The sequence below is a fragment of the Enoplosus armatus genome, chromosome 12 (assembly GCF_043641665.1).
Source record: "Enoplosus armatus isolate fEnoArm2 chromosome 12, fEnoArm2.hap1, whole genome shotgun sequence".
Taxonomy (NCBI): domain Eukaryota; kingdom Metazoa; phylum Chordata; class Actinopteri; order Centrarchiformes; family Enoplosidae; genus Enoplosus; species Enoplosus armatus.
In genome coordinates, this window is record NC_092191.1 from 9,278,046 (window position 1) to 9,305,679 (window position 27,634).

Here is a 27,634-nt window from a genome sequence, read left to right on the forward strand (position 1 = left end):
GACAAGCTGTCTCTATTGCTTTCTAAGCTGCCCTACAGACTGACATGCATTTAGTCCAAGCTAAGAAGGAGAGACATGTCTGACCTTTCGGGAAATGTTAGGCTGCAACACTGGCAGAAGCCTATGGTGATTAAATATCAGCAGGAAAGGCAGAACACAAGCTAAATTTACTGCAGACATTTACCCACTAGCAACCTAACTAGCTTCCTCCCTCCTCTTCTCAGCAGAATGTCTTCAGATAATGACATTTTGTACCTTCACACCTCACTTGCACTCTGTCATTTTGACAAGAAAATAACAAGAGTCCCAAGCTACCTCATACTGTGTTGACAAAGAATCCACCTCTTGGCCTCAAAGTCCAGCCATAGCTACCTGCTGGGCTTCATCTTTCTGCCCAGTAACACATACAGACACAGGAAAGTACATTTGAGCTTTCTCCCCACTTTCGTATGATGCAACTCTTAGCTCAACTTCTAAAAGACATTGTCCATCCAATGTCCATGTAAACCCCTGTTCCTCTTCTCTGTCCCTCAGATTTCCACTCACTGCTCTCACTCACACAGATCTCTCGTGGCCAGTCTTCACGGCTCACATGCCTGGCAGAGATGACCATGTGTACGCAAATAATTCCTTCATTGTCATCTTTCTCTCACTCTCACCTCTATCTCTCTTTGTGTTTCTCGTCCTGCTTTACCACTGAGGGAGATAAAAGACAAATAAAACCACTGCTTCCTCGCTCCGCCTGTCTATCCAGGCATAAAGCACCTCTCTGTGGATCTCTCGCTGTGTGCCCTGGCCCTGATTACAGCTGGCAGCGTCACTGATAATCACGTCATTTAGATGCAGCCTGTCCTCTCCTCCATTAGCAAGTCTAACCTAAAAGTATTCCAAACACACAGTCAAATGAGCTACACTGCTTTACAACAATGTGTTTAACATTCTGAAGGCATCTGGGCTGACGGTCAAAGGATGTTGCTAATATATGTATAAAAAAAGAGACCTGATCTGTGATGGGGGAAATGAGTTCTAGATTGGTTTGTGAAATTATTAGTTTTGTCAACAGGAAACTGTGGATTCAGGCTGATAGTTCAGGAAATTCAATTTAGGAGATAACTGGCTAAGTCAAGCTTGATCTTTGGGTACGTTCATAATGTTCATCTTTCAAGCTGGCTCTGAAACTCTGGCACAATGTTTCCCATGACAAACTTCAGACTATGAGCTCCGTGGCTCATTGATATCAATCTGGACAACAACATTGTCTAGACAACACAGTTGATCTCTCACCCTTAATATCAAACATTAAAGCAAAGGAAGTCCATGTAAGAACATCATTATGAGTTTAAAGCCACTTGGAGGCAGCGGAATAAGCTGTAAACATTGATGATAGCAAATAGTAAAATATTGCCTATTTACACATCCAGCAGACATGGAGTACATTAGTATTCATTTGGAGTTGTGTTTCTGGCTACCTGACAAATCTCAATCAAGTCCAGTATCCACTCTCCTTTTAGCTCTGTTTTTGGTCTCCACCAACTCCTGAGGGAAGGATGCTCCACAATGTTAACCAGCTAGTTGCTAACTTTGTCTTCCTTTTGGTGCTGGACAGGAACCTTAAAGTGGGTTTATCAGAGTGTTTTTGCTGAGAACAGATTGAACCATAAACAGTAAAGTTATGGACCGTAAAACTAAAACAATGAGCTGAAAGATGCTAAAACGGTCTATAGATTCACAGTCCAACATTGTGCTGAAAGACCACAGTTGAAAATTAGAAGGCTGGCTAACACTGACACCTTTACGGAAATGTTGATTAATGTGTGTTGTCCTGAAAATAAATGAAATGAAATTATCTCCATTTCACTTTGTTTTCATCCTGAGTACAAACATATAGGCTGCAATGAACAATGGTCAATGCACAATTCAAATATCAATAATTTAATAGTGAAATATTAATCCAGTCAGTGTATCAACACAAAATTACCAGCAAAATGTCACTGTAGCACTGTGTATGGATTTATCCCGCACCCTTTATTTAGCAAACAGAGCAGCAAGTTTCAAAAGGAAAGGTCACTGATCACCTCTCTCCACTATTAATGTGTCTAATCTCATAATTATGTAGCAGAGAGAGCTGGAAAGGAGCGAGTGTGCTTCATTAACCTGTTAAAGAATTCAATAACACCGTGACTCATTCTAACCCATTTAGATCATACAGTCATTTTTCTAAACTCTCAGCATGACATCATTAGATATCTTTGGCCGGTGACGAGCTAAAGCAAAGTCGTCATGTTAGTACGCTGAGTGAATATGTAAAAAACTACACTGCATAAATCCAGTGGTGCTCGGTGTGCATTATACTTTTTTTCTCTGAAATAAATGTTGCAGTATGAGAACAGCAGGATGAGCTCACTGTTGCCAGCGGCTGCACAAACAAGCACAGTTTTTGACAGCACCCCCCCCCCTCCCTCTTTTCTATTTGTACAGTAAAAGGTCATTCAAGTTTCTGGGACAATTCTGGTACACAGTAAGTTATATTATTTATGTGCTTTTTAGTGGATTTTGTGGCTTTTTTGAAGGATGTACTCACAAGCCACCAGTGGTTTTCTTCTACTGTGTCTCTGTGGATATTTGAGCTTAACTGGAGCTTTTATCTACTTTTATTGTCAGTGTTTAATGAGAATAGCCACAACTAGTGCCAGTAAAATCACACATCCACAGGGACTTTTCACAGATTGTAATGTGTGTGTTCATTGCTCTAAACTCAGATGTTCTGCTTCTCAGATCTCAGCACATTATTGTTAATGCAATTCTTTTTTCTTTGCTGTACTGCAAACAACTGTATTTACCTGTTTATACTTTTCTGTGCATTGAGTCTGTTCTCATCTGTTTGTTCACCTCATTAACGGTTTCCCGTCTTGTGTAACTGTGTCTTTCATCCATGCATCCGCATCTCCTTCCTAATACATTAAGGTGCAATGGGAAGAGGAGATCGGCTCACAAATATCAGAAAGGTCTTGGCAATATGTCTGGTTCATATTGTAGCCTGATCGATTCTGGATTTTTAGGCTGATACTGATATCATGTTTGGGAGTTAAAAAAATCCGAAACAATATATATCAGCTGTTAACATACACCAACAATTTTGGTACGGATCTCTTAGATATATATTTTTTTCAATTGTAACCAGGATACATACTGAGCAGGACAATTTACAGTGTAAAAATCAACTTGTCTGTGTTGTCCGGTGGACAAACTATGTAGTGGGGACACTGTTTCTAAGTGACCTGAAACCTAGTTTGACAGTTATGTGCTGAAACTTCTTGTTACATATACACTGATAAGCATATATCTGCAATAAGTCGCTGGTCTAGTTATAGTTCATTCCTCATGAATATGCATCAGACACAGGCGACTGGAGTTTAAAGAGCTCATGGCTCCATCTGAGCAGCAGGACATTAGCAAAACTTTTTCAGGGGTAGATGAGAATTGTTTAAGATGTGGGCGTGATCTAGGAACCCACAGCCATATGTTTTGGTCCTGTGAGTGTATGTGGCACATTTTTTTATCCTAACCCTCTAGCAGCCAAGACCACCACTAACCGAGCCATAGTTGTGGCCTTCTCTACACTGATTGTTTGATGAGTGAACCTGCACAATACTACACTTGGCTAAACCAGAAAGTTTCTATAAGATCTGGCAACCTCTCATGTGCAAGATTGAATCCCGTTTGATATTATCAATGTGTGGGACAGATGTAGGCTAAGACTGATGTGTGTTCGTGTGTGGTGGGTGGGTCTGTGTGAGCAGTTTCTTTGTTGATTTGTTTTGTGAAATAGTAACAATAGTAACCGTGTCTTTCTGCCTTTTTTCTCGGCCTTCTTCACCGTGTTGTAAAATATATCCAGACCACATTCATCTGTGGCTTGCGGGACTCACCATCAGACAAACCAGACTGGCACCAGACCAAGGATGAAATCTGGTATTGCGCTCTGGGTTCGCCTTATCTGCTTGTTGTTTACTAACAGTCACAGAGTCCATCACTTGCAGCAGCACTGTTATCTCAGCGACCCAGGCAACACGAGTAGAATGCTAGAGCAGCTGCTTTAGTCTCCAGCCAAAGTGTGTGTGTCTGTGTGTGTGTTTATCTGTGTGTGTGCCCCCTCTCATACTACAACACAATGGAGCATCATGTACAGGTGAAAATGATTCAAACTGCGCAACTAGTGGAGCTTAATGAATCTTCAGGTGCAAAAGAAGTCGCTAATTTATTCAGAAAAGTTAAGCTGATAAACGTTTTAATTCACTAGCTGTGCGAAACAAGGCCATTAAAGGGTAAGTCTTTAATGGCTCTAAACCAATGCGCCCACAACACAGAGACACAGCCTAAAGTCACAAATTTATACCTTTGTCTGTTTTTAAATCTGAAGCCACTTTAGCAAAGATTTTATCGGATTAGACTACAAATTGAAAATTAAAATGAAGGAAAAACCATAATAATCAGTCTAAAACTGCGAACAAATACATATATAGCAGTGAAATGCTAAAAGAAACACAACCAGCTCAATTACTGCAATGACAGTGTGGTGCAGTGGGCATTTAATTAGAATTTTGGTATAATTACAGCTGCTTCAACCAGTACAGCAGCAACATTTGTGTCACATTCGTCTTAATGTTTAATGACAAGGCTTTAAGCATTATAATCTCTTCATGGATAGTGTTTTATATGAGAAAGATCACTAGAATCTCACCCTGTGGAGGGGGTCATGATGCAGCCTCCACGATCTACGGTCATCCTGCAGCCACAGCCACGCTCCGGGGTGTCGTGGTTCATGCCAAAATTGTGTCCCAGCTCGTGTGCCAAAGTCACGGCTGCACCCAGTGGGTTCTCAGAGTGATCCTGCGATGGGGAAAAAAGGGAACCCCAGACAGACAACGTGTTAATTATGTGTAATCTTGTATGTTTGACTAGGCTTGAAGTTACATCAAAGTTACTTGAGCAAACTTTGAGTAAAAACCAAGCCATGCTGGTCACTCTCAAAAAAAAAAGAGAAGAAAGAAATTGCAAAGTTCAAAGAAGACATTTTTTGAGCTGCGGATTCCCAAAACAGTTCAGTAACTGTCCGATCTGCCCCTCATCCTTCTTCTATTACTTATTCTCCTCATGGAGGCCTGAATTCATCTGCTATTCCATTACCCCCGCAGACCCAATCATTCCTGCTGAAAGTGGAGACAGCTACTGTAGTACGCTCTGTAAACCTACCGCTGTATGATTCGCTGCTGCATTGATAAGCAAGGCAGACAGAGAGACAAAGAATGACGAGAGAGAGAGGTGGAAGTTTCACATAGATGGGTTGAGAGGGAGACAGAAGACTGGAAAGCAGAGAGAGATAGCGGGGAGCTTGGAGGGTGACTGAGAAATGAAGTCAATGTAGTATACTGTATGTATGCCAAGGTGAGACTGGAAAAGGGACAAACATATAGAAATGCAGGACAAAATGACAGTGCCCTATCAACTTCCAGTGGAATTGTTTTATATGATTGACATGACAATTTTGAGTTAACGTTTTGCAAAATTTTGCTGCTTGTATCATATTATGCACACATTTCCCACATTGATATATTGGAAAAATATTCTTATTGATATTGAGACATTAAAGGAATAGTTTGAAATTTTGGGAAATACGCTTATTCACTTTCTGGCAGAGTGCTAGATGACAAGATGCTGATGTATGTACGATACATATGCAGCTGTAGCCATCAGCTGGTTAACTTAGCTTAGTTTAAGACAAGGGGAAACAGCTAGCCTGGCTCTGGTCAAAGGTAACAAAAATCCATCTACTAGCACCTCTAGAGCATAACATAACTGGCATGCTGGTTACATATTTAACAAGGCTATATAACAAAACCCCCAAATATGCTTTTATATAAACTCTTTATAATGTGCATGATTCAGCATTTCAAATCTGGTAACCCCTGAGCAGAAGTTCGCCCACGTAGCTAATATATATCTTACTGTGGTCTTCAAATGTTCTCTGCCATGTACATGAGAAAATCACATGCTTCCTTTGAAGGCGGGGTCATGTGTCAAAGTTGAGGACAAGCTGAGCTATTTTCTGCTCTGATTACAGAGCAGCATCACAGGGAGCTGCACCCCGCCTTTTAGCAAGAAGGATGGGAAAACTTTCCTCTGCCTCTGTCATGTTTATCAGTGTGTGTCTCTATGTGTGTGTGTGCAATTCATAGTTGAGTGCTTCCTCGCGAAAAAGTTTAATATCGGAGTCAGCAGAAATGGATGAAACTGTTGGAAGCCACAGTCATTACTTGAAGCAGCTATAAGCCACTGTTGTGATGGTGAGAATTTGATAGTGTTGGTTACAAGAAATGCTCTGATAGTCTTTCTGATATCATTTCAAGCCATGTGAGAAAATCTCTCCCAGACAAGAATACCTTATAAAAAAAGCGGATATTGATCCACATGAGCTTACATGAAGAAATAAATGACATTGCGTTGTATAAACTGAAAGAACATGTGGACCAAATAAAGGATTTGAGGCTGATTAACACACATAGTAGTGTACGGTTTGAAAAATGGTTCATCTCATCTGGCCACCCTCTAACTGGTTACACGGCCCTTTAATCTCGGTCCAAACCATCTGCCATCTGTAAGTAATGGGGAAGACAAACATCTGGAGAAGCCTCACCACAGCCACGGCCAGCAGAAAACAAATCTTTTAACGGTGGGATACACATCTGGGCTGGGGCGTAATGGCATTGGGCTAATGATCACTTTGTGATTTGGCATGGGTGTCAAGCACTACAGCAGGCAGAGGAGTCCATCAGGCAGCTAATTTACAGTGTGCAATAATTTAGTATACCAGAGGTGATGCACAGTTCTGTGTAAAAAAAAAGGCATTTTGATTCAAATGTGTGCTCTGTTAGAGCTGGCATAAACAATTTATCACCTCATGAAAATATAAATGTGGTTTTGTTTAAACGCTGTGGCCTTTGATTTACCACTGTGCCCCACCAACCCATTTAGAGGTGTCACAGGAAAGCCTGATTGAATGACTGCAAGACTTCAAATGACCTTACAAGGGCATGCGTACCTGCAGTCCAATCCTTCTGAGAGTATATTTTTACATATTCCTGGGTGTTTGTGGTAATGATCAGGGTATGAATGTTGAGGGAGTGCCAGCACAAATATCATTATGTTTAAAAGCACGACTTCCTGCCAGACCTGTCCGTAAATGCCCTTCTAGCAAACAACTGACACCTTTTCTGTGTAAATCATGTCTGGATTGTGTTAGCCTGCTGAATCTGAACAATGTCCACACTGATACAATCATGCTACACGGAGGAAGAGGAGGGTGGAGGCATGGTGGGAGCAGCGGGAAGGTTTTATACTCACCATGACAATGCCTCCAGACTGCTCAACTGTGCACATGCTCATAATGGGCGCCATGCCAATGGTGGTGCCCTGGAAGTAAACCCCGCTGCAAAGGATAGAGGACAGAAGTAAGGTGGAGGTAAGATGACAGGTCGGAGAAAAGACCTACAGGACTTAAGTGTATCTTAAGTGTGAATTCATTACTGCAGCTGGTTTTTCAAAGCATTCATAAGATTCAGATTAATTTCCTACCTGGTTAAGAAGTAGCGTATATACTTTGTTTGAAATATAATAGTTTTAAAACAACCATATTATCCTCATTTAATTGTATTGTATTATTTACTGTATGTGGTGTAAGTGTAAACATTTGTTGATTATACTGTATACTTTAATATGGAGCCCAGGGGGAGTAACAGTAAGTAAGAGTAACAACATATTTAGTTAATTTCAGTATGCTACAAAAATCAACTTATGTAAACATGACTTACATACAACTGTGAAATTAATGGAAAACAATGTCTTCATCAGTGTAAAAATCAGTGGTATCGTCTGGAAAACAGTTAGCACTAATGTAAAGTATAAGCGACTTTGTAGCTAATGGCCCTTTAAGGATCTGTTTTTGTGAACCAACATGAACATTTGTTTGTTCATTTCTGGGCTCAGTTTCTTCTGTTAAATCAAATTTCCACCTTATGAGCTGAGCGTTGTCGTGAGGTTTCTGGGGCAGCAGTTTGACTTTCCTCCAGTCTAGGAACTCGTGCAGGGTGGTGAAGGGATCCTGGGTGATGGGACATTTATCAGAGTCACTCCACACCTCAAGACCCACCAGGGCCACCCGGATGTCCAGGGCCCTGTAGAACTGAAGGGCAGCATTTTGATAAGCAGAGAGCGTCAGTGTGGATAGAAAGGCCAGGAGATTTACAGATCTTAGAAAAGACCTTCAAACAGATGTGTGAGACTTGATTTTCCTTTGGTTACTCAATTCACTGAATTACATTACATTTCACTGAGCCCTGAATCCTCTCCTGTGTGCATCAGCATCATGTTTTTCACATGATCAGAGTAAAGTAAATCCATCTCCTACTGTATCTGCTAGCTATAGATTCACACCCCCGGCAGAGGTTTTAGACAGACTAAAAGCAGCGGTTTGAGTAGTACATTAATATATCACACAGTCATCCCATTAATCTCTGCTGTCAGCAATATTTCTATTTAAAAAAAGTGATTTATGCCTCCTGTGCAGAGGGGAGAGGATGTTTTACCTTGTCCACGTAATTGGCTATCTCTGCCAGTCTCTGTTTCACCTTCTCTACGTCCCTCCCCTGTTTCTGAAACTGAAAACAAAATTACATGTAATCAGTGGAGGAAATGAGAACATTTACACCCACAAGTAGTTGTGTTGCATGAAGACATAAATGATGCTGTAGTTACAGTCATTTTCAGGAAACTAAAAAGCATGAAACAACAGAGAACACCCGCAAAGGCAATACGTTTTACTGTGTGTTAGGCAGCTTGTCAAGCTGTGACCATCTGGATCTAGAAAAATCTCCTAGCGTTCGAAAGACGAATGGCACGGCCGCAGGGAGCAGGTATATTGGCAGACCTGACAGCCAGCAAAGCTTTGGATCCAAATTGCAGCAAAGTCAGACCCTCTATTTCCACCCTACTGTGTATCCACCTGCGTTGGTGATGGACTTCACATCTGAGCCTGACAACATACTTGATCCTTTATCCTTTTGTTTTTTTCCATTTCCTTTCTTTCCATTCAGGTCGACGGCATTAGCAGAGGGCCGCCAGGAGGAAACCCCACAATGAGCTCTTCAGTGCTTACGGGAGACTCCTCTGTATCCACAAGGCTTTTTCCTGTTTCCTGTCTGGTCCGCTGGGGAATCGTTCAGCACTTCCTGTCAAAACCGAGCCTCTGCCACAAGACCACACTGCTTGTTGCACACTGACCTAGTTCTGCAGCCCCAGTGGGACCTACTCTACTGTTACTACAGCTTACCCGGCTTTTTTCTGCCTATACCATAAAAGGTTGCTGTGTTTTCAGTGTGTTGTTTTCTGTTGTTCAAACAATGTATTTGTGAATGGAAGCAAGGTAGGTGCATTACCTCTCTGTTGTCTGCAACAATGATCAGCTCAACATACTTGGTTGTCTTCTGAGCATGTCGTTTATGCTGATGTGAAAACAGAGATGCTGCATGTTAGAATCATTCAATACGTTTATTTGTTTACTTGCCGAGAGTTAGATAAGAAAAAACAATACTAATCTTATGTGTATACGGTAAATATGAAGGTACAAGCTAGGGGCTGGTTAGCTTAGCTCAGCCTAATTCACCAAAATTCACCTACCAGCACTTCTAAAGCTCATCAATTACCATGTTATATCTCGTTGGTTTAATCCGTATAAAAATGTAAATTATATAACTTAAGTTATGTACCAGACTATTTCATGGCTGGCGCAGTGACTTCCTGGGGTTTTTACACCTCAGTCTTTGTACGGCTGAAACAAACGAGATTTAACATGTTAATTGGTGCAACCTTCAGAGGAGCTGGACGGCGAATTTTGTTACCTTTGTGGATAGCCAGGCTAGCTGATTTTGCCCCAATGTCCCGTCTGTTAAGGTAGAACTGATACTCTTCCAAAAACCCGTAGCCCAGATATTACTCATGGGTCATTAAGTACTGTATGTTGGTAAGTTTCACTTCCTGACTCAAATGGAGTTTTTAATGCTTGGGAATACTGGCAGATGGATGTTGCACCTGCTCCATGTAAAGCATTGGCCAAACCTGCATGGGCCCTCGATTTTGGGCTCTAAAAGCAGATAAAATGTGTCAAGCTCAAGGCAGCACCCTCTGGGAACTTATCCAAACTGGTCTGCTTGCCAATTTGCTGATCTTTGGTCAAACGCCCATTTATCTTTCATCAAGTGAATGTTCGTTTTGCCCTTCAGAAACGTTTGATAATTGAATACTACAAAAAAAAAGCTCAAATTGTTGACAATATAGCTTTGAACTGTGATATCCATTGGCACTAATACAAGCTTTGCTATAAAAAACAACATAATACTAATCTCACCCTCGTGTGGAAGGATTGGAAGGGGCTTTTGATGTGGTTTTCAGGGGCAACAGAGGACATGTTGAAGCCGTGGCCGCAGGCTCCTGGGGTCAGTCTGAGTTCTTCCACTCGGTAGATGAAGTGGGCACCGGTGTAATGGCCAGACACCGGCTCAATGATAAATGTCTTGTTTTCAAGTGCGATGAAGCCTCTGCAGAGACAGCAGCGAAAGTCTGAAAACAAAGCTTCAAAGCATAACCAATCTCTCAAATGCAGTATTTGATTGAATGTGGCTCTCTCAAATGGTATATATATCAACTGAGGTACCGGTTTTCCCTACACACTTTAACTAAAGCCACATGAAATATAAAATGTTTTTTGTTTTGGCAACAGGGCCAAGCCACACAGAGCTTCTAAACACCAGCCTTTATGCTCAAAAGCTCTTTCAAATTCACCAATGAGTTCAGTATCATTATACATCAGCCTTCTTTATGTGTACTTTGTTATTGAAATGACCACATCTCCCATTTCAGATCAATTAGATTAACCACAAATTGTTAATAATGTTAATGTTCTTTTGTATTTACATTGATTAAAAGGTCGTCATGGAAAACTATACATTTTATGCTTCCAAAATGATTTCCTTGCTGTTTAATTAAGCAGGAGGTGACGTTGTGTATCTTAAGATCTCTGGCTGATGCCCAAATCACAAACCTTCCAGCTGTGAGTGGTCATTAACAACAACAAGATGCCAATTACTGCCAAAATGAGCGCAGATATTTACTAGATGCCTCTGTGGACAAAGACAATGAGGTGTGACATTTTCTCCTATTCCTGCGAGTCACACACCAACTTACTGACAGCACGCTTAAAGGGCTTAAGAGCGAGGGGCTGCTGTGCAGAGTGACTTAAGTAAATATAAACATTGCAGTGTCAAATAGCGCTTAAAGGGCAGTGTTGAGATGCTGCTTGAATACAAAACGATGGTTGTGTTTCTTACCGAAGGCCCGAGCAGGTGCTGAGGGTGACATCAGAGTTTGGATGCGCCTGCACTTCCCCGTGGTAGTAGCAGTTATTCTAAAAGGGATAAATTGTCATAATTAAAAAAAAGCCTTTACACACTGTAGATGAAAGAAGGCCGCTTCACCCACTGGATAATATAATTAAAAATGCATTATATTAAAAAAAAAAAAAAAAGCTGCTTGTCACTGCTTTTATCTGACATCAAAAGAGCAAAAGAGGACAAGATACAGTGGAACTGTGCTGATGCTGTCCTATGTTATGTTCTTTGAAATTAGCATGCTCTGTAGAGCAGTCTTTCATCCTACCCTCCTCCACACAAACAGGCCTTTTTGAAATGAATGCAGCCTACACAGTTGAAGGAAGAAGCAGGAAAACTGACACGGATGGGAGGTGACAGTAATATGGTAATTGTTTTTCTTTCATTATTCCATCAGAGTGGTCTAGTAGAAGGAAGGGAGGACATTTAAGGCTCCTCAGACACAGTGAAAACACTGTCGTCTGAGCACAAGGAGAGCAGAGGAAGTGACTCTCGATATGAGGGAATACAGACCACCATTTACTGTCTAACAGCACTCCAGTCCTCTTAAATCAACTGTCATTAGTCACTATGCCGACCGTTTCTCATCCCTAATATTGAACTGCAGGAGGAAATGCTTGAGGGGTGAGATTTTTGCAAAGAAAAAAACCCCAAACAGTCGTTTCCAGCAACTTCTGTTTGAGTACAGTACAGTAGAAGTTACTGAGGCAGGTGGTGATGGCACTGAGATTCATTACATTAAGTGTAAAAATAGAGCCGCTACAAAGGCTCTGTGCTTAGGCTATGCTTGACCTAGATTACTTCACCTTTCATAAAAGAATACATCAGGCAGCCACAGTGATTGTCTTCCTCACTTATCCTCAATGTGTCTGTGACTTTTAAAGTAGCTAAATGCATTCAAAGTGAAATATTTAGTCATAAGCTCTTTTTTAGAAGATTTCCTGAAGCTACGAAAAGCAGAACAGAGATGGAATTCATCTTGGTTAGCCCTTTAACACCCACATTTCCTGTTTTATTTCCCCTTAAGTGGCTTTAAGGTTGGAAAAATTGTCTTATTTCACACTGTGTGACAGTATTATATGGTATATATTCTGTATCGGCTTGTTCCGACTCTTTATTAAAGCTATATGATGTTTAAATTGAGTGAAATATTTAAACCCAAGATTCTTTTATTCCTCAAAAACTCATGCCGTAAATTAATTTTGGCATTTGAACGTTTTCGCATCTTTCGAAACCTTTTTCTCTATTAAAAACTAAAATATATTCTTTGGGTTGCAGCATGAGTTTGTAATAATGTAATGACCCACCACAAGCCTACTTGTTAATATTCCTGCTTAGGTTTATTTTGTAGGTGTTGACTTGTATGCTAGAGGTGCAGCAGCAAAAGCATTATATTTTCAGTGATTCTTTTGTGTTATCAAATAATTCACAGACTGACAGAGTTTATTTACAGTACATGTCTTTCCACTGATCCCTGATTAACACATGGCTGATTGCTGAGTTCAGTGACAGCAGGTACTGAAAGTGTGCAGCTGTGTGAGGCTTATCTGAGACAATACACTATGTCTATTTGACAGCCTGATGCAATGTTTGTAACATCCTCCCACTCAAAATTAAAGGTGAGAGCGAGAGAGAGAGAGTGGAAAACGCTGTTTGCATAACTTTGTGAGAAATAGACTTGTCAATCATTGCCGAATTACCAACCATTTCTCCTCCAAGCTGTAAGCGACCTGTCAAACTGTCCTCACCACCATTCAATTAAACAGTGATTTCAATCCAACTTGTTGTAAGTTAAACAAAAGAGAGAACACTTTCCCTCTACAATAGCTGCTAAAAATGCCTACCTGCTGTCATGCAGTAAAACCTAAATTCTACCTAAATTGACGTAAAAAAACACCTTCATCATATAGTAGAATGAACAATCAATTCTGCCAGGATTTTCTTTTGTGAGCCACATAAACTGATTTCCACCAGTGACGTGCCACAGTGGGAGGCCTTGATAAGTGCTTGAAATTCAAAGTGAACATCAATCTTTTCTTCATTTTCAAAAGAGTGGCAGGCACTTCGCTTTACGCAGCTAGCGTACACATAGCATAAAAGCAAGTAGTCAGGAATAGATCAGCTGCTAAAAGGGGATTCCATAATAAAATCCTGATGGCAATGTTGGCTGAAAAACAGCCAGCATAAAACACAGCTTATCATCAAGTAGGCCACAGAATAGACGTCCCGTTCAGCAACAGCCAGAGGCTTTCAAATACACACTGGGTCACATTGTAGTGATTAAAAAAACAATTAAACACCATTTAATTTCAGTCCCAAATTAGATTTTTAGCTAACACATAAAATATAGTGTAGATTATCAACAAGAATACTGATCCTGTAATACAACATCTGTCTACGTGAGCATTTTCAAAGGGTCAGTTTTTACAGCGTGACTGTGGAGCTCTACTGCAAGTCAACTGAACCATAAATGTCAAAAGCACTTGAGTGCCACCGTACCGTGACGTTGTGAGCACCGGTGACTGCACTTCCATCCTCTCCGTAATGTGTCTCAGTGTAATGGCTTGCAAAAAGACCCCTAAGAAAAGAAGAAGAAGAAAAAAAAAAACAGACACATCAAACACCCATGTTTTCAACACTGTGAATCTGAATTGATTAAAAAAAAAAAAAAAAAAAAAAAGGTTTTAAGACTACTAAGAAAAGTCAACCCTTAGCTGACTTTTTATGTAGATTCAGAGTTGCTTGTAAGGATTTGGGGGATAATGTGGACGGAAAGCTTAGCATTCTGAGGCTAGGAGAGACTTGATTTTCTGTGAATTTATTAGGTGATTTGTATGTGTCCTTGAATCCCCTGGCATTCAGTGTGACTGAGTAGAATCCCTGCTGAGGTAATTATTTTGTGCATGTGCGTTTCTGTGCATATGTGTGTGTCTGTGGACGTATTTTAAACTGAGTGTCAGTGTGTGTGTGTGTGTGTGTGTGTGTGTGAGGGTTTTCCTCCTAGGGCCATGAGCAGATGGACACAGCAAGCCCAACCCCAAGCATTGGCAAAGGAGCAGCAGGAACACCCATCTTTTGCAGCTGCATAATCACACTGACATCAGGCGGGATGATCTCAGGATGTGTGTGAATGTGTGTGTGTGTATGAGAAAGAGAGAGTACTTGCAAATGAGAAGGTAACAGCAAAGGAAAAAAGCAGAAAAGTGACTCTGTATGTGACATGATTTAAGATTCCTGTCCGAAATATAAAAAACTCACAACACCATGAACCAAAGTGAATATAATGAAAAATAGTCACTTTAAGTCTGTATGCTAAGTGCATAACTGCCTTGTCAAAACGAAAAGTTTCAGAAGGCATTTTTTTAGAGACAGAAGAGGACATGGATGGAGAGGATTTCAAAACTGGAAACAGTGTTTGTTTAAATCACAGTGGGAATCACTCATATCCCACAGTGATCTGCCATCCCACACAGCTTGCATGGACCACAAACCAGAATTAGGTGAGAGTGGATTCAGCCAAAAATGTACTTTTTTGTCACATTTCAGGACCATCTGATATCTTATCTGTACACTGAAAGTTCATTTTTCATGACCTGTTTAAAAAAGGATGAATCCTCTGTGGCTCGAGCCTGACCACATTTAACTTCATTAAATACTTATTATCGCTTTAATGTGCCTTATCATGCCATTAGCAAGCTCTAAACCAAATCTGATAAGCCAGCGGCCAGTAATCACTTTAAAGAGCCCGGTATGTCTCATTAAAAATGGATGGCACATCAGAGGGTAGCGTACGCTTAATGGAAAATCCCAAAATACGTATCTTCATGCTTAACTTGCAAAAGCAGTGTTTAAAAAGTGACACTGATAAACAGCCACTTCCCCAGTAACACCAACACAATACTATGGTGTTTTTGTTGAAAGGAGGGCAAATTCAAAATGCTCTAATTTAGGATGTGTTCGCAGTAAAGATGGGATTTGTGTCACGTGAGCGGTAATTCCAAGCAAATGCTCCCGTGCTGTATTCTGGGGGCATGTTTGGAATAGCCAGCTTAGGGTAGCGTGAGCCCCTGGTACTACGACACATACAGTATTAAAGCTGCGGGTTTTACATGATGGAATCTGCCTGTAATCAACTCCTTGGCACGTGTACATAGAGTTTATGAGGCCATGAATGTTTACTGTGTGTTTGAATAGAGTTTCTTCTGCCCTCGCTGCTTACCTTTTAGCTCTGTGTATCTTGTACAGCTGAAAAGAACCATGCTGATGACCAGATTCCCATTTCTCTACAACTCTGATGTTTCCCTCTTTGCATTTTTACTGTCCCAGTACAGAGAAATAAATCGGAGCTGTTGGATGTGCTACAGCCCTTAAAAAAAGAGGCCTTGGTTTTACTTTCTCATGAGCGCATTTAAAAAAAGATTTGAACTTGACATTTTCATTGAGAGCCGATAGAGAATGTCATCCTTGCGGCACCTAAAATGTGCCGACCGTGTTTTTCCAGTAAAACGTAGCAACGGTTGAGAGCAAGTTACTCTCTGAATACCAGGATACTTACATGTGATTATACCTTCTTTCTTAGCAACAACTACCCACTTCCATCTCTATTTTTGTCAAGAGGAACATGCAGCCAATCAAATGCAATTTAGATGGAGAGCGGTAGATAACAATTGGTCTGAAAATCGACTCAGAAACCCTGTGTGAAATCTCCAAGTGCTGCTTTCAGTTCCTCGAGCATGTTATATAAGACAGGTGATGAAATTTATGAATGGAACAGAAATACAGAGCTTTTGATGGATGTTTAAAATTACTCTATTTTTCAACATGCGCCTTGACTCCACGCGAGGAAGATAATGGTCTCAGCCTCAAACAGTCAATTTATTATACAACTGCAATCGTAGAAGTTTTATGAAGTGCCCTGTGAACTGATAGAAAGACGCACCCTCTTTGGTATTTTATTCCTCATTATTATGTACTTTTCTAATTCAAAAATGTTATATAAATCTCCTACAAATGCTTGAGTCAATAACCATTGATTCAATGCGCCTAAGTGTGTGTTGCGATTCATTAGACACAGTCTAACATCTAATTAATGATTCACTAATAGTCGCCCAGGTTAATTGTGATGAATATGGGGCTTTTTAATAGCACCTCTGGGAGGCAAAAATACTGTTATTTGTCTTAAAAAATTATCTCCAATCTCTTTTCTTCAGCCTCTAAACTGCTCTTCAGAATTAATTTAGTTTCTCAGAAAATTAATTTACGACATGAATTATTGATAGTTTCAAAAAGCCAGATGAGTAGCTTTCCACACTTTGAGCCTAGTATGTTTTCCACACTTATATTGTTTGAAGATAACTGGTAGTATGATTTACTATTTGGAAAAGTACACCTTTGTGAAGTGTATTGCTGACATATATCCTACACAACAATCAATTAATGTCTGCTAGAGATATGAATAGCACAATGGAGGGATCATACAGACAAGGTGGACCATATAAAATCCCTCTTCCTTTTTCTGCCGCATAAACCCAGATATGACTGAAAGTCATATCTGAAATTTATGGCGAATAGAACTGTTGTTGCTGCTGAACCAAACACGTGTTTTTGATGAGTTTTATTTGAAAAGAACAAATCAAACCTAGCAGAAACAGACTCGCTACGACAACATAATCGATGAAGCCAAAACTGGACGTGTCACATGCTGTTTACATGAATCAGTGTTTTAAATATCATCCTTTTCTCAGGCATCCACAGAGTACAATGTTCTGTGCGAATTTAAAAAGCTGCGCCTCATTTACATATATGTGACTCCATGCCTCATGTAGTAATTCACCATTACACAAAGCCCCTTGAGCATGAAACCATTTGAGAGAAATGTGGCTCCTCTTGCAGTCTCTCTGCTTCCTTTGAAGACTGCTAACTTCAGTGATTTCTTTTAATCCCCTCTACCCCACGAGCCTAACCCTAAGCCTTCCTATAGCTGCTACTTATGGTACTGTATGCCTAACTTGAAAAAGAGCAGACTACTACAGAAGAAGAGAGAGATGAAGAGTAGAGGAGGAACTAAAGAGGTGTGGTTGACAAGTCTAATTCTATTTCCACATACGGATGCGTTCCAAATTGATTTACATACAGCTCAATGTCCCTTCAGCTTAGGCTTGGCTGTAGCGGGTGCACTGGAGTGTACAAAGCCAGCAAAGCCAGAGAAAACCAGGGAGAGACTGAGATGAGGGTGGGAGGAGTGGAGGGACCAAAACAGAAAAATCCCCTGAACTGCAGAATTAGAGGAGTGCCTTCCTTCATTCTACTTCTCTGGCTTTGTAAAAGATTACTCATGTATACATGTGCTTCTCTTGGTAACAACCACATAACTGTAGCTTGTGAAAATACAGTAGGTCATAAAATGAATCTGTTCCTTACTTGTGTCAATTCTATCACTGTAACTATACTGTCAGTTTGGTGGCAGGATTACCAGTATATTTTTGTCCATCTTCCTATTCAACTAGGTTGTCTCCCTGAAGTTTAAAGTGTTAAGGCACGATAGCAAGTCTGTGAGACTGTATTTGGGCTAAATGCTAAATGTATTTGAGCTAAATGCCAATGTCAGCATGCTAACATGCTCACAATGACAATGTTAACATGCTAAGCTTTAGCAGCTTTAAATTGCTAATTAGCACTAAACACAAAGTACAGTTGAGGCTGATGAGAATGTTGTTAGTTTTGCAAGTAGTCAGACATCAACCAAAGAATAGGAGAGATTTAGAATTTGATCCAATCATGGCGCTGGATAAAATGTCACACCAAAGTTATTACAATTCATCCATCGGGGAACATGAATGAAAAATGGTGCTAATGGAAAAGTCAGGGGAGTACCAAAGTCAGACGGATTTATCCTCTGGAAACATCGAATGTCTACACCACATTTTCTGCCAATCCATCAAGCAGATGTGGAGATATTTCATTGGAAAACTGAAAAACTGGAAACCAGCAGGTGGCACAAGATACGATGTCTGGGGATCACCAAAGTGAGTAGGATTCTTTCCTGGGGAACTTGGACATCTGTACCACATTTCATGGCAATCCAACCAATTGTTGTTGAGACATTTCCCTCCAAACCAAATATGCCAACCTCACAAAATTGAATGGCAATCCATCCTATACTTGCCAAGATTCTTCTGTCTGGACCAAAGTGGTGGACTGACCGACCAACTGACCGAGCGTCTGAGTCTAAAAACTCCCATTAATGAGAGAGCAGACTAAAATTTTCCAATATAAAACGCTCCAGCAGGCAGCAGACCAATATCAAACAAACAGGCTGATGGGCCGAGCCTATTTAAATATTAGCTGACCAAAGCAAAGATAGTTCCTTAATGAGTCAAGATCCCTCTTTGCTTAGACAGAAGTCACAGTGAGAGCAGCTCGTTCACTTTTAAATCATTCTGCAGTGAGTGTACAAAGGTCCAGATGACGACACTTTTCCCAAAATAAGATCATAGGGAAAAGAAATAAAGAAAACACAATTCTGAGACAACAAAATTCTATCAAGTTGTTTTTAGAGATTCAAGACCCAGAATGACCTTGCAGATACGAATGTACCACTCAATCTACGAATAGTCAGGCATACAACTTATAAGATACAGTGACGAGTAAGAGCGTAATAACTTGCTTTATAGTTGACATTCAGTTCAGCTCCAAATCAAAAACTGCCTTTTTGCTGTTCAATCACCGAGAGGGTACACTCATTCAAACCTTCTCTGTCTGTGTCCTTCACCTCAGGCTTCAAAGCTCTGTGTCTGATGTGGTGCCCAAGGGGAGTGAAGTCATCGCATCAGTAAAACAAACCACAGAGGGAGAAACACTAGAAAGCAGCTGTGAATGATGAATCATGGTATAGTGATACAGTTAGGGGAAGCTGTCTTTCTGACACACTCTCTAAAATGAACAAAATCACAGGAATTCATGGGAAAATACAAATGATAATATATTCAAATGACATTTTCCTGTTTGAGCTACATCACTGACCATATGATCTCCTTCATGAATGCTTGACTTGCTACCAATGATGAATGTAGGCTTCATGAAAGAAAATATATAGGTGTTGACAGAGAGTAATAAGAGGAAATGATAGGACGCTTCTGTTGGTCAGTGAGTGTTGGGAAATAAGACAGCATCCGTCTCAACAGAGACATTTTGATAACGCTGATGTACTGCAGGTACCCATATTGGATTGTACCACTCTCCTGATCACTTTACAGCACACAGTGTAAGGTTGCTGTGTTACTGTTTAGGGTGAATGCTTTCAGACAAATGTAGGTATCCATAGCGTGGGGTTGTGCATCAGTTGTCAGACATTTTTCTAGCGTGTCAGAGCCTCAAGAACTCACAGATAACAGGAGTCAATTTCTTTCTTCTGAATATGCCTCCTCTCTCTCACATATCATCTTTACATCTCCAGGGTTTTCTTTTCTTTTATAGCGACGACGATGGTAACCTTATCTTTTATGCTTCCTGATATTTCTTCTATAGAGTCTTAAAAAGTGTGAGTGGATAACAGAATTTGAGTAAAAATGGGAGGCTGCAGGTGCAAAACAAGGATTAAAAATACTGTGGTCTCAAACCCCAAACCGTTTTATACTTCTAATGAGAGCAAACATCAGGTGGCTGTGAAACATTGCAAGTTGTACTGAGGCTATATCATTGCGGTTATTTCCCTCGGTTGTGACCTAAACAGCAACCACCACAGCTAACGGCAGTGAGGTACAGCAGAGCTGTTAAAGAATGAACTGTTTCATTGCTGCTGGCCTACACGTCCGGAATATTTAACACCATTAAACGATTCCCACACTAAACATATTTTTCCTCGTAACTGTACAAAGAGCATGATGTCATATTCCTCCTGCGCCCTTTAAAGGGAATAGTTTGTAAAATCAGTGGGAGGGAAAATGCGCTCATCTACAGTACAGTAAGAGTGAACCCTGTACATGAATCCAGGCCGTCGTCTAACTTCTCCAGCTGCTATAACACAGGCTCAACCAGTCCACCTTGTGCAAAAATTAGCCGCTGGCATTTGTATCCTCCCCGCATTGCACCGCTGAGGCTGTTTGTTGTAATTAACGCTCTAAACTTTCACAGCTAAACATTTCAACGTTGTGAATGTGAAACGTGCTGGAATTCTTTATTACTCTAACAAAGCAGCGCAGAATATTTCTTGGCACCGGATGATGGTACAGGCTCAAAATGCCTGGAGGCAACATCACCACCACGAGCAAGCAGTGAACCATAAACTCTTTATATGGTAAGCTGTTACAAGAATATGCTCTTGATAGCAGAGCAATGAAAACATGCTTGATCAATCTATCGTGGTAACCGCACATTAAGGAGATCTTGTACTGATTATCTTCAATCGCTAATCCCTAAGGAAAAGTCCAAACCCGCCCTCAACCTCCTCTTGGCTAGAGGATTTGATGTCTTTTCTGCATTTAGAAAGAATTGTATTCACTTTGAGAGGTTCCACTGATAACTTCTATAAGAGATGGTATTCTGTAATTGCTTATGTTGAGTCACTTACCTCCCTAACTCAATCCAATAACTTTCGCTAGCCTGTTAATTTATTCATTTCATTTTTCTTAATGGTATTAGTTATCTTGTGAGGAGAGTCACAGTTTAATTTGATTGTTCAGCAGGTGAATGTGTTGATGATGAGAGATGTGTTTTTGTACCATGTATATTGTTGCTGTATAATTGAATGTACATGTTTCCAATAAAAAATAATGATTATCAGCACAAGTTGTCTGCTTCCATATTATTTTGCCTTAAGGGAAAATAGGTGTGCAGCTTTAGTTCTCCATATTACATCATTACTTCTTTTTGGAAAAATACTTTTAATAATTGAAAGATCATCTGCAGTTAATGTAGGTCATCTACTACAGGAAGCCATAGCAAGGAATAATTGCTTTTTCAAAACATTCTCAATTAACTCAAAGTTCATGAGAAGAAGCATCTGTAACATATGTTTTCATTGAACCCATTTAAAAATGGTGTGAAGCTAATAGAAAACCTCTCACATCATGCCTGAATAATCATCCAATTGATACATCTTCTAAAATTAATCACTACAAACAAAAAGGTTGTTATTTGCATGCGTGCCAAGCAGAATACAAAAGGCCATTTAACCTCCTCTAATGTTCTTCTGCAGACAGAGGCTGACGTGTGGATAACAAGTGTGAGCAGTAGCATCAAATCTTCATTAAAAGTTTGTGAGAAAGAAGTATTTTAAACAACCTCTGGAAATAGTTTTCGTATGCCTGCCCGGTACTGAGATGAACTGCTTTTGCTGCTTCAATATTCCCATCCATAACAAGCTACACACCGGAACTAATGAGTGACTAGGGATCTTCAAGGGAGGTGGCCTATTATTATTCATTGAAAAAGAGTAAACAAATGCATAAATGTTAATGTCAGAGGGCTCCTATCTGTCCAATTAATCTATGGTGGCTCCCCTGGGCAGCCTCATTGTTCAGCCATACTTTTTTGTCTTCGGGGGAAATATGCAATTAAGAGCGGAGCAGAAAAAAGTATTAAAGATGTTTTTTGTCTTTCATTTTTCTTCCATTCCCTTTTATTTTTGTCTTACTCTGTCATTTCTTTCTTCCTGCAAATAACATTAAATAACTGGTGCGTATCAATATGAATCATCTCCTACATTCACACCCATTCACACGTTTGTTTTGAAATCCTAGAAGTTGACACAGACAACTTTAAACTTCAAGCTGTAAGGGGCACTTGTGCTGCATAAGACAACTGCTTTAATATAACACGTCGTCGCTCCACTGACTGCACACATCCCAGACCATCAGCTCTCCAGTCGAGGACCCCATGGAGCATTCTTCCCCTCCTCTTAAAAAACGTCTCAGGTCATTAAACCCACTCTTTACACTTTCACGGATGCTGCGCTGATTCTTCAATAAGATAATAGCATACAATCTGTCATTCTCCACCCCATTACCTTGCAAACATGGTGGAGACGGAAACTTTCACTTGGCACTGATGGATCATTTTAACATAAGGATCAGGGTGAGCAATCTGTCACTGATGCCGACGCGGTGTAATGTGAGTTGTCATGGCTGCTGGGTATTGAGCGGGAGATGTCAATTATTGGACGGGCTACGGGTGGCAAAACAACAAAATGCTTTTAAGTTAATCAGCCCTGATTTTGGGTTTGCTGCTGTGAGACACTTGACATTTCTTTGATAGCTATGACCAGTGTGAGCAGTCTGGAGCATGTCAATACTGCACTACATTTATCTACCCGCTGACCACAGGATCCATGAGTCATAAAGCCAGTGGTCTCTCAATAAGGTCTGTAAAAGGATTACAAAAAATGTGACTGATCGTCAAGAGTTCAAGCTCAGACATTATGTGCTGCACAGGTCACAGCGCAGTATATCTTGAAGATGTGAGGTAACTTAAAGGACAATTCCGATTTACTACAACTGAGATCTGAGAAGGCACATTGAAGGCACATTGCTAAAAAGAAGTCGGACAATGCAAGAAACACCAGAAGTCCGACAATCAAATAAAAGAAAATCAAGAAAAAACAAAGAAAAACAAAGATGAACTGTAAGATTAAAATCTCAGCTGTTGGTTGTAAACATCCATCACAGTTTACAGAATGAATTCTGATTTAACTTTGACTTACTAATCAGAGCCCTGGTTGTGTATTCACAATGTTTTCCATTTCAATTAGGGATTATTACATTTCAGCTGTGCTTACTTTCAGTTTTACCTCCAAATAAAGGGGTTTAGATGCTTGTTTACAGCTGTCTGATCATTTGCCTGCTCTTTTTTTGTTTCACTTAGCAATTACTTTGGTGAGTAAAACATAACCATAACCTATAAAAACTGCAAAAAATCAACTGAAATGATCCTTAATACTTTTGTCAATTTAACCATATGAATATTTCCACAATTATAAATATGAATGTTTTTGTAGATTTCCTGTTTCTGTTCCAAAAGAACATATGTATCACTTTCAGTAAACATTTTTCTGCTTTATCTGCAAATCAGCAACAGTATGTTAGAGTATTACTGTCTATAGAAAATCCCAATGGCTTCTGTTTATACACACAGCCTGTGGATTAATTGTGCTGCTGCCCCTGTGTTGTCAAGTTCAACATGAAGCCAGTGCAGCAAAAACTTCCCCTCTATCAGTGATGTCAGATGATGCACTTCCTCTCTACCTTGTTTTCCAAGGCACATCTGGATTTATTGTGAACACACACTTCCTCTCATGTGCATGTGTGTCCAGACCTACCATCTGTGTGTATGTGTGTGTGTGTGTGTGTTTGTGCTGTATGTAAACACCCCTGACCTTTTGAACTGATCAATGTAAGCCTTCTGTTCACTGATAAAGCTTTTTGTCATATTGTGCTGAAACCTACAGTATGTGACCTGTCAGAGGCTGCTGTGCATACAGTGTGTGATACATGCACACTGATATGTTTTTTATTATGTTTATGTGTATCATCTGAATGAATCTATAACATACACGATAACACCAATCTAAAATGCTGCAGACCAGTGGCTTTAGCTCAGGAGCAATTTCAATAATCCCTATAATCTCTATTTTATATCACCTTTATGGGCAGATAACGTGGTGAGCAATATTGCTGGCATTAACCATATCAGATAAACACCACTGAGAGTGTATAACAGCTGCTAAGCTGTGCTGTCTCAGGCAGAACGGTCTGTATTTCTCATGGGTCCACTCCAAATGACCCATTCTCTGTGCCGTGCTGAGATATAGAGGAGGATGTGAATCACACACACACACAAAGCAATTTCAGCTTCAAAAAGGATTTCTCATCAAAGCTTTTATATCAAGCTTTTATGACCAAGAGTTTTGGGAGGTTGTGTGTGAAACATGATTATGATACACTCTACTGCAGGCTGATTCCCCGGCCTAGGAACTGTAATTTGAGGACAAATTAGTGTACAAACTAATGGCTGTATCCTGTCATAGATAAATGCATGAAAGTGCATTATAATGTACAGTTCACACATGCATTTTATTATCTTGAGAAATCTATGTACAGCGATGTAATGTAATCACTCATGTACCACACTCTCTAGCATGTGTTTCCTGCTGATGCAGATAAATGATGCCCAGGATAAATACGGATATTATGCATCAACATCTGTAGCTCCACTCCACCATATCAAAAACTCCAACGCAGATAATACATTTTCTACTACCTACACCAAGGCAATAGTTCACTCCACTGACACCCTACTGAGTATATCACAGTCTAATTTAAAACAAAAAGAGCTGCAGCCTTTTTAAGGAGTTCATGAACAAGGCAAATACATCGCCTCTGTGCTCTCATTTGGAAGCTCTTATTCTCTGTCAAGTGCTCAGAAATGAAACAGCAAATCGCTAACGCTCACGGAATCCTAATTGTTCTGCAAGCTAGCACCCTCGACAGGTGACCCACTCTGTACAGTATATGTAAGGTTAAAAGCAGTTAAAATTGTGAGATGTTCCACTCAATGTTCCCTCGCATGAATGAGAAATGAACATATACAGAGAGAGAGAGCGATAGAGAGAGAGAGAGACACAGAAACACAAAACATAACCTGACCATATTGGCTAAGTGCTGTGACAACACCCTCACCCTCCTCTCTACTGCTGCAGGCCCCTAAAAATAGGTCTGTAGCAGAGAACAAATAGATGATGCCATATGCTGACATACTGCATAAGTGCATTATATATTTAACTGTTTCATTGAAAGTAAAATTAGGACAATGCACATGCAATTTTGGCAAAATTATTCCTCAAAAGACTTTCTGCTGCACTCCAACTACAGTTTTAGGAAGTTGTATTGAAATAAACATATTCAAATAAACCAATTGATTCCATCAATATAATCACTTAAATATGTGAATAATACCATGCAGACACTTCTTCATAGCAAAATCAACTTAAACTATCAGAAACTATCAAAAAAATAACTGGCTTAACACTGATCTTCCCCAGAGATCTCTGGGTCTGGAAAATCAATCACACTTTTAGGGAATGGCAAAAAGAGAAAGTGAACCTTAGATAGGGAGAGACTTCAAGAGAAAAAAAGGAAGACTATGAGAGACTTTGAGCTAGCTTGGCTCTGATGCTTGGCTCTGATCCCACTGGTCAAAAAACTACCACTCTAATCTTTTCCCCAAGCAACACCTAAGACAGCTCTCTCTCTTTTTTTTTCTTATTGTCCTTCAAGACTGCGCAACTTCCCCCAAGGGCGCTCGGCATTATCCACAAACTCTTTGGCCAACTAATTAAAGATGGCAGGAGGCAAAATGCGATTACTATGTGCTCTAAGCTTCACAAAAAACTACAATGTCATCGGGGAAAAAGAGGTGAAATTCCCAATCAGATCAATACTCAAACAGACAAGATGTGTAAAAGCTCATCTAACCGTGTGCTCCAGATCTCATCTTTCTAGACAAGATGTGTGTTTTGGGATAGTTGTCTCTGCACACAGGCAGAGAGGAGTTGGAGTTGATCTGACTGCCAGTATTTTGTTTCTCGACCTGACACCGACAAAAAGCCAGCAGCAGGTAAAGGACTTATAGCTACCAGGAATCTTAACCTCTTGTATCTCATTTGTTTATTCCGTACAACAAAGTGTAAAAACAACAACTCTCCATTTAACAGGGGGTTATGTGCCAGACTATTTGTTGGGTCTGAGCAGTTGCCAGGCAACCATCGGAGACTTCAGGAAGTTACTGGTCTCAGCCAAGAAATAGACATAACCCCATGTAAAATAGCGAATTGGCTAACCGGCCACTGGCTGTTGCCTTATATTTATTTATCATTTATCATTCCATCTAACTCATCGCCAAAAAACAACTTATTTCTCAAGATGTCGAACTATTCCATTACATGAATTTTTCATGCAGTGCTGTTGCCTGCCTGAACACGGCATGTAGCATGTTCTTCTTGCACTGCAATCAGTGTGCAAAAATGACAAGTACAAGTACACAGGACATCAGTTTCCTCTGCTATACTGTATCATAACAAAAAATCAGAGAATAATTGGCATACACAATGAAGCTAAGTGAAGCGAAACAACTAATAGAAACCCCTTGCTCGTAGGTGACTGGTGTTTAACCTTGTAATAATGCTTGAATTGATTGTGACAGCCGGAACAAAATGCCTTGGCATCCAAAGTAAAGTCACACAGAGCCTTGGCACCAAAGTCGGAGTACACATGTGTTGGCACTGAGCAGCAGCCTAAAGTCCAACGTTCGCCACTGGTGGCTTTGACAGGGTCTCAGGTTGCATGGTGACAGAGGAGCTGCTCAGTGAAAACACAAGCATGCATGTGGAGAGCGTGGGAGGAAGGGATAGGAAGAGACAGCAAGAGACAAGGAGGCAGAAAAAACCTGGATGTAGACAAAGGAACAGCAAGACCTGTGACAGGAAGAGAGCATCACAACAACTTGATCACACACATGCAGGAACAGAGGAAGTGGGAGTGATGGGAGAGTTGGTGTGAGAGGCAGCAGAGGAAGAAGAAGTAGACTGCCAAAGTGTTGCTCGTGAAGTTTGCTGCAGCTCAACATTCAGCATCCATCTATTTCCTGACCTCATCATCAGGTCATAGGTCAACACGGTTTATTTAGACTGCATGGAAACCCATCACTACTGACTAGTTACATATATAAAAACTGCTTTTACAACCCCAATAAAGCATCAGAGTTGACAGTCAAACAAGCTAACAGACAATTCTTTTCCACATAAATAGCGCCGCTGAAAGACAGATGCATACAGTTCAACTTATCTCCTACTCTTGACAGATCCAATTAAAGTGCAAAAGAAACCTTGGATCTAGGCAATAATAGACCTCCTCTGTGGTACCACACATCAAGAGAGATCTTGGCATTGTCAGCTGTGTTATTGAAATGGGGAGCATCTTTTTCCCTATAGAAAACACAATGAGGATGTTGCTATGGGGATTTTTTTTTTTTGTCAAAAACATAATGATGTTGTTTAGATTTCATATGTTCTAAAAGGGCTCTTTCCTCTTTTCTTTCCTGCCACAGAAGAATGAAAGGAAATGTTCTCACTGGGAAATGCATGG

At 40.3% G+C, this 27,634-nt stretch overlaps 1 protein-coding gene across 1 annotated transcript in view; it reads right to left on the reverse strand.

Annotated features, from left to right (window-relative positions):
* Positions 1-27,634, reverse strand: part of adam12b (ADAM metallopeptidase domain 12b) — a 71,938-nt gene that overhangs the window by 24,893 nt on the left and 19,411 nt on the right. Inside the window, exons 4-11 of the mRNA XM_070915573.1 lie at positions 13,998-14,076; positions 11,439-11,515; positions 10,460-10,649; positions 9,492-9,557; positions 8,643-8,714; positions 8,070-8,239; positions 7,402-7,486; positions 4,742-4,890 (exon numbers count right to left, since the gene is read on the reverse strand). Coding sequence (XP_070771674.1) covers positions 4,742-4,890; positions 7,402-7,486; positions 8,070-8,239; positions 8,643-8,714; positions 9,492-9,557; positions 10,460-10,649; positions 11,439-11,515; positions 13,998-14,076 — 888 coding nt within the window. The remainder of the gene's footprint in view (positions 1-4,741; positions 4,891-7,401; positions 7,487-8,069; positions 8,240-8,642; positions 8,715-9,491; positions 9,558-10,459; positions 10,650-11,438; positions 11,516-13,997; positions 14,077-27,634) is intronic.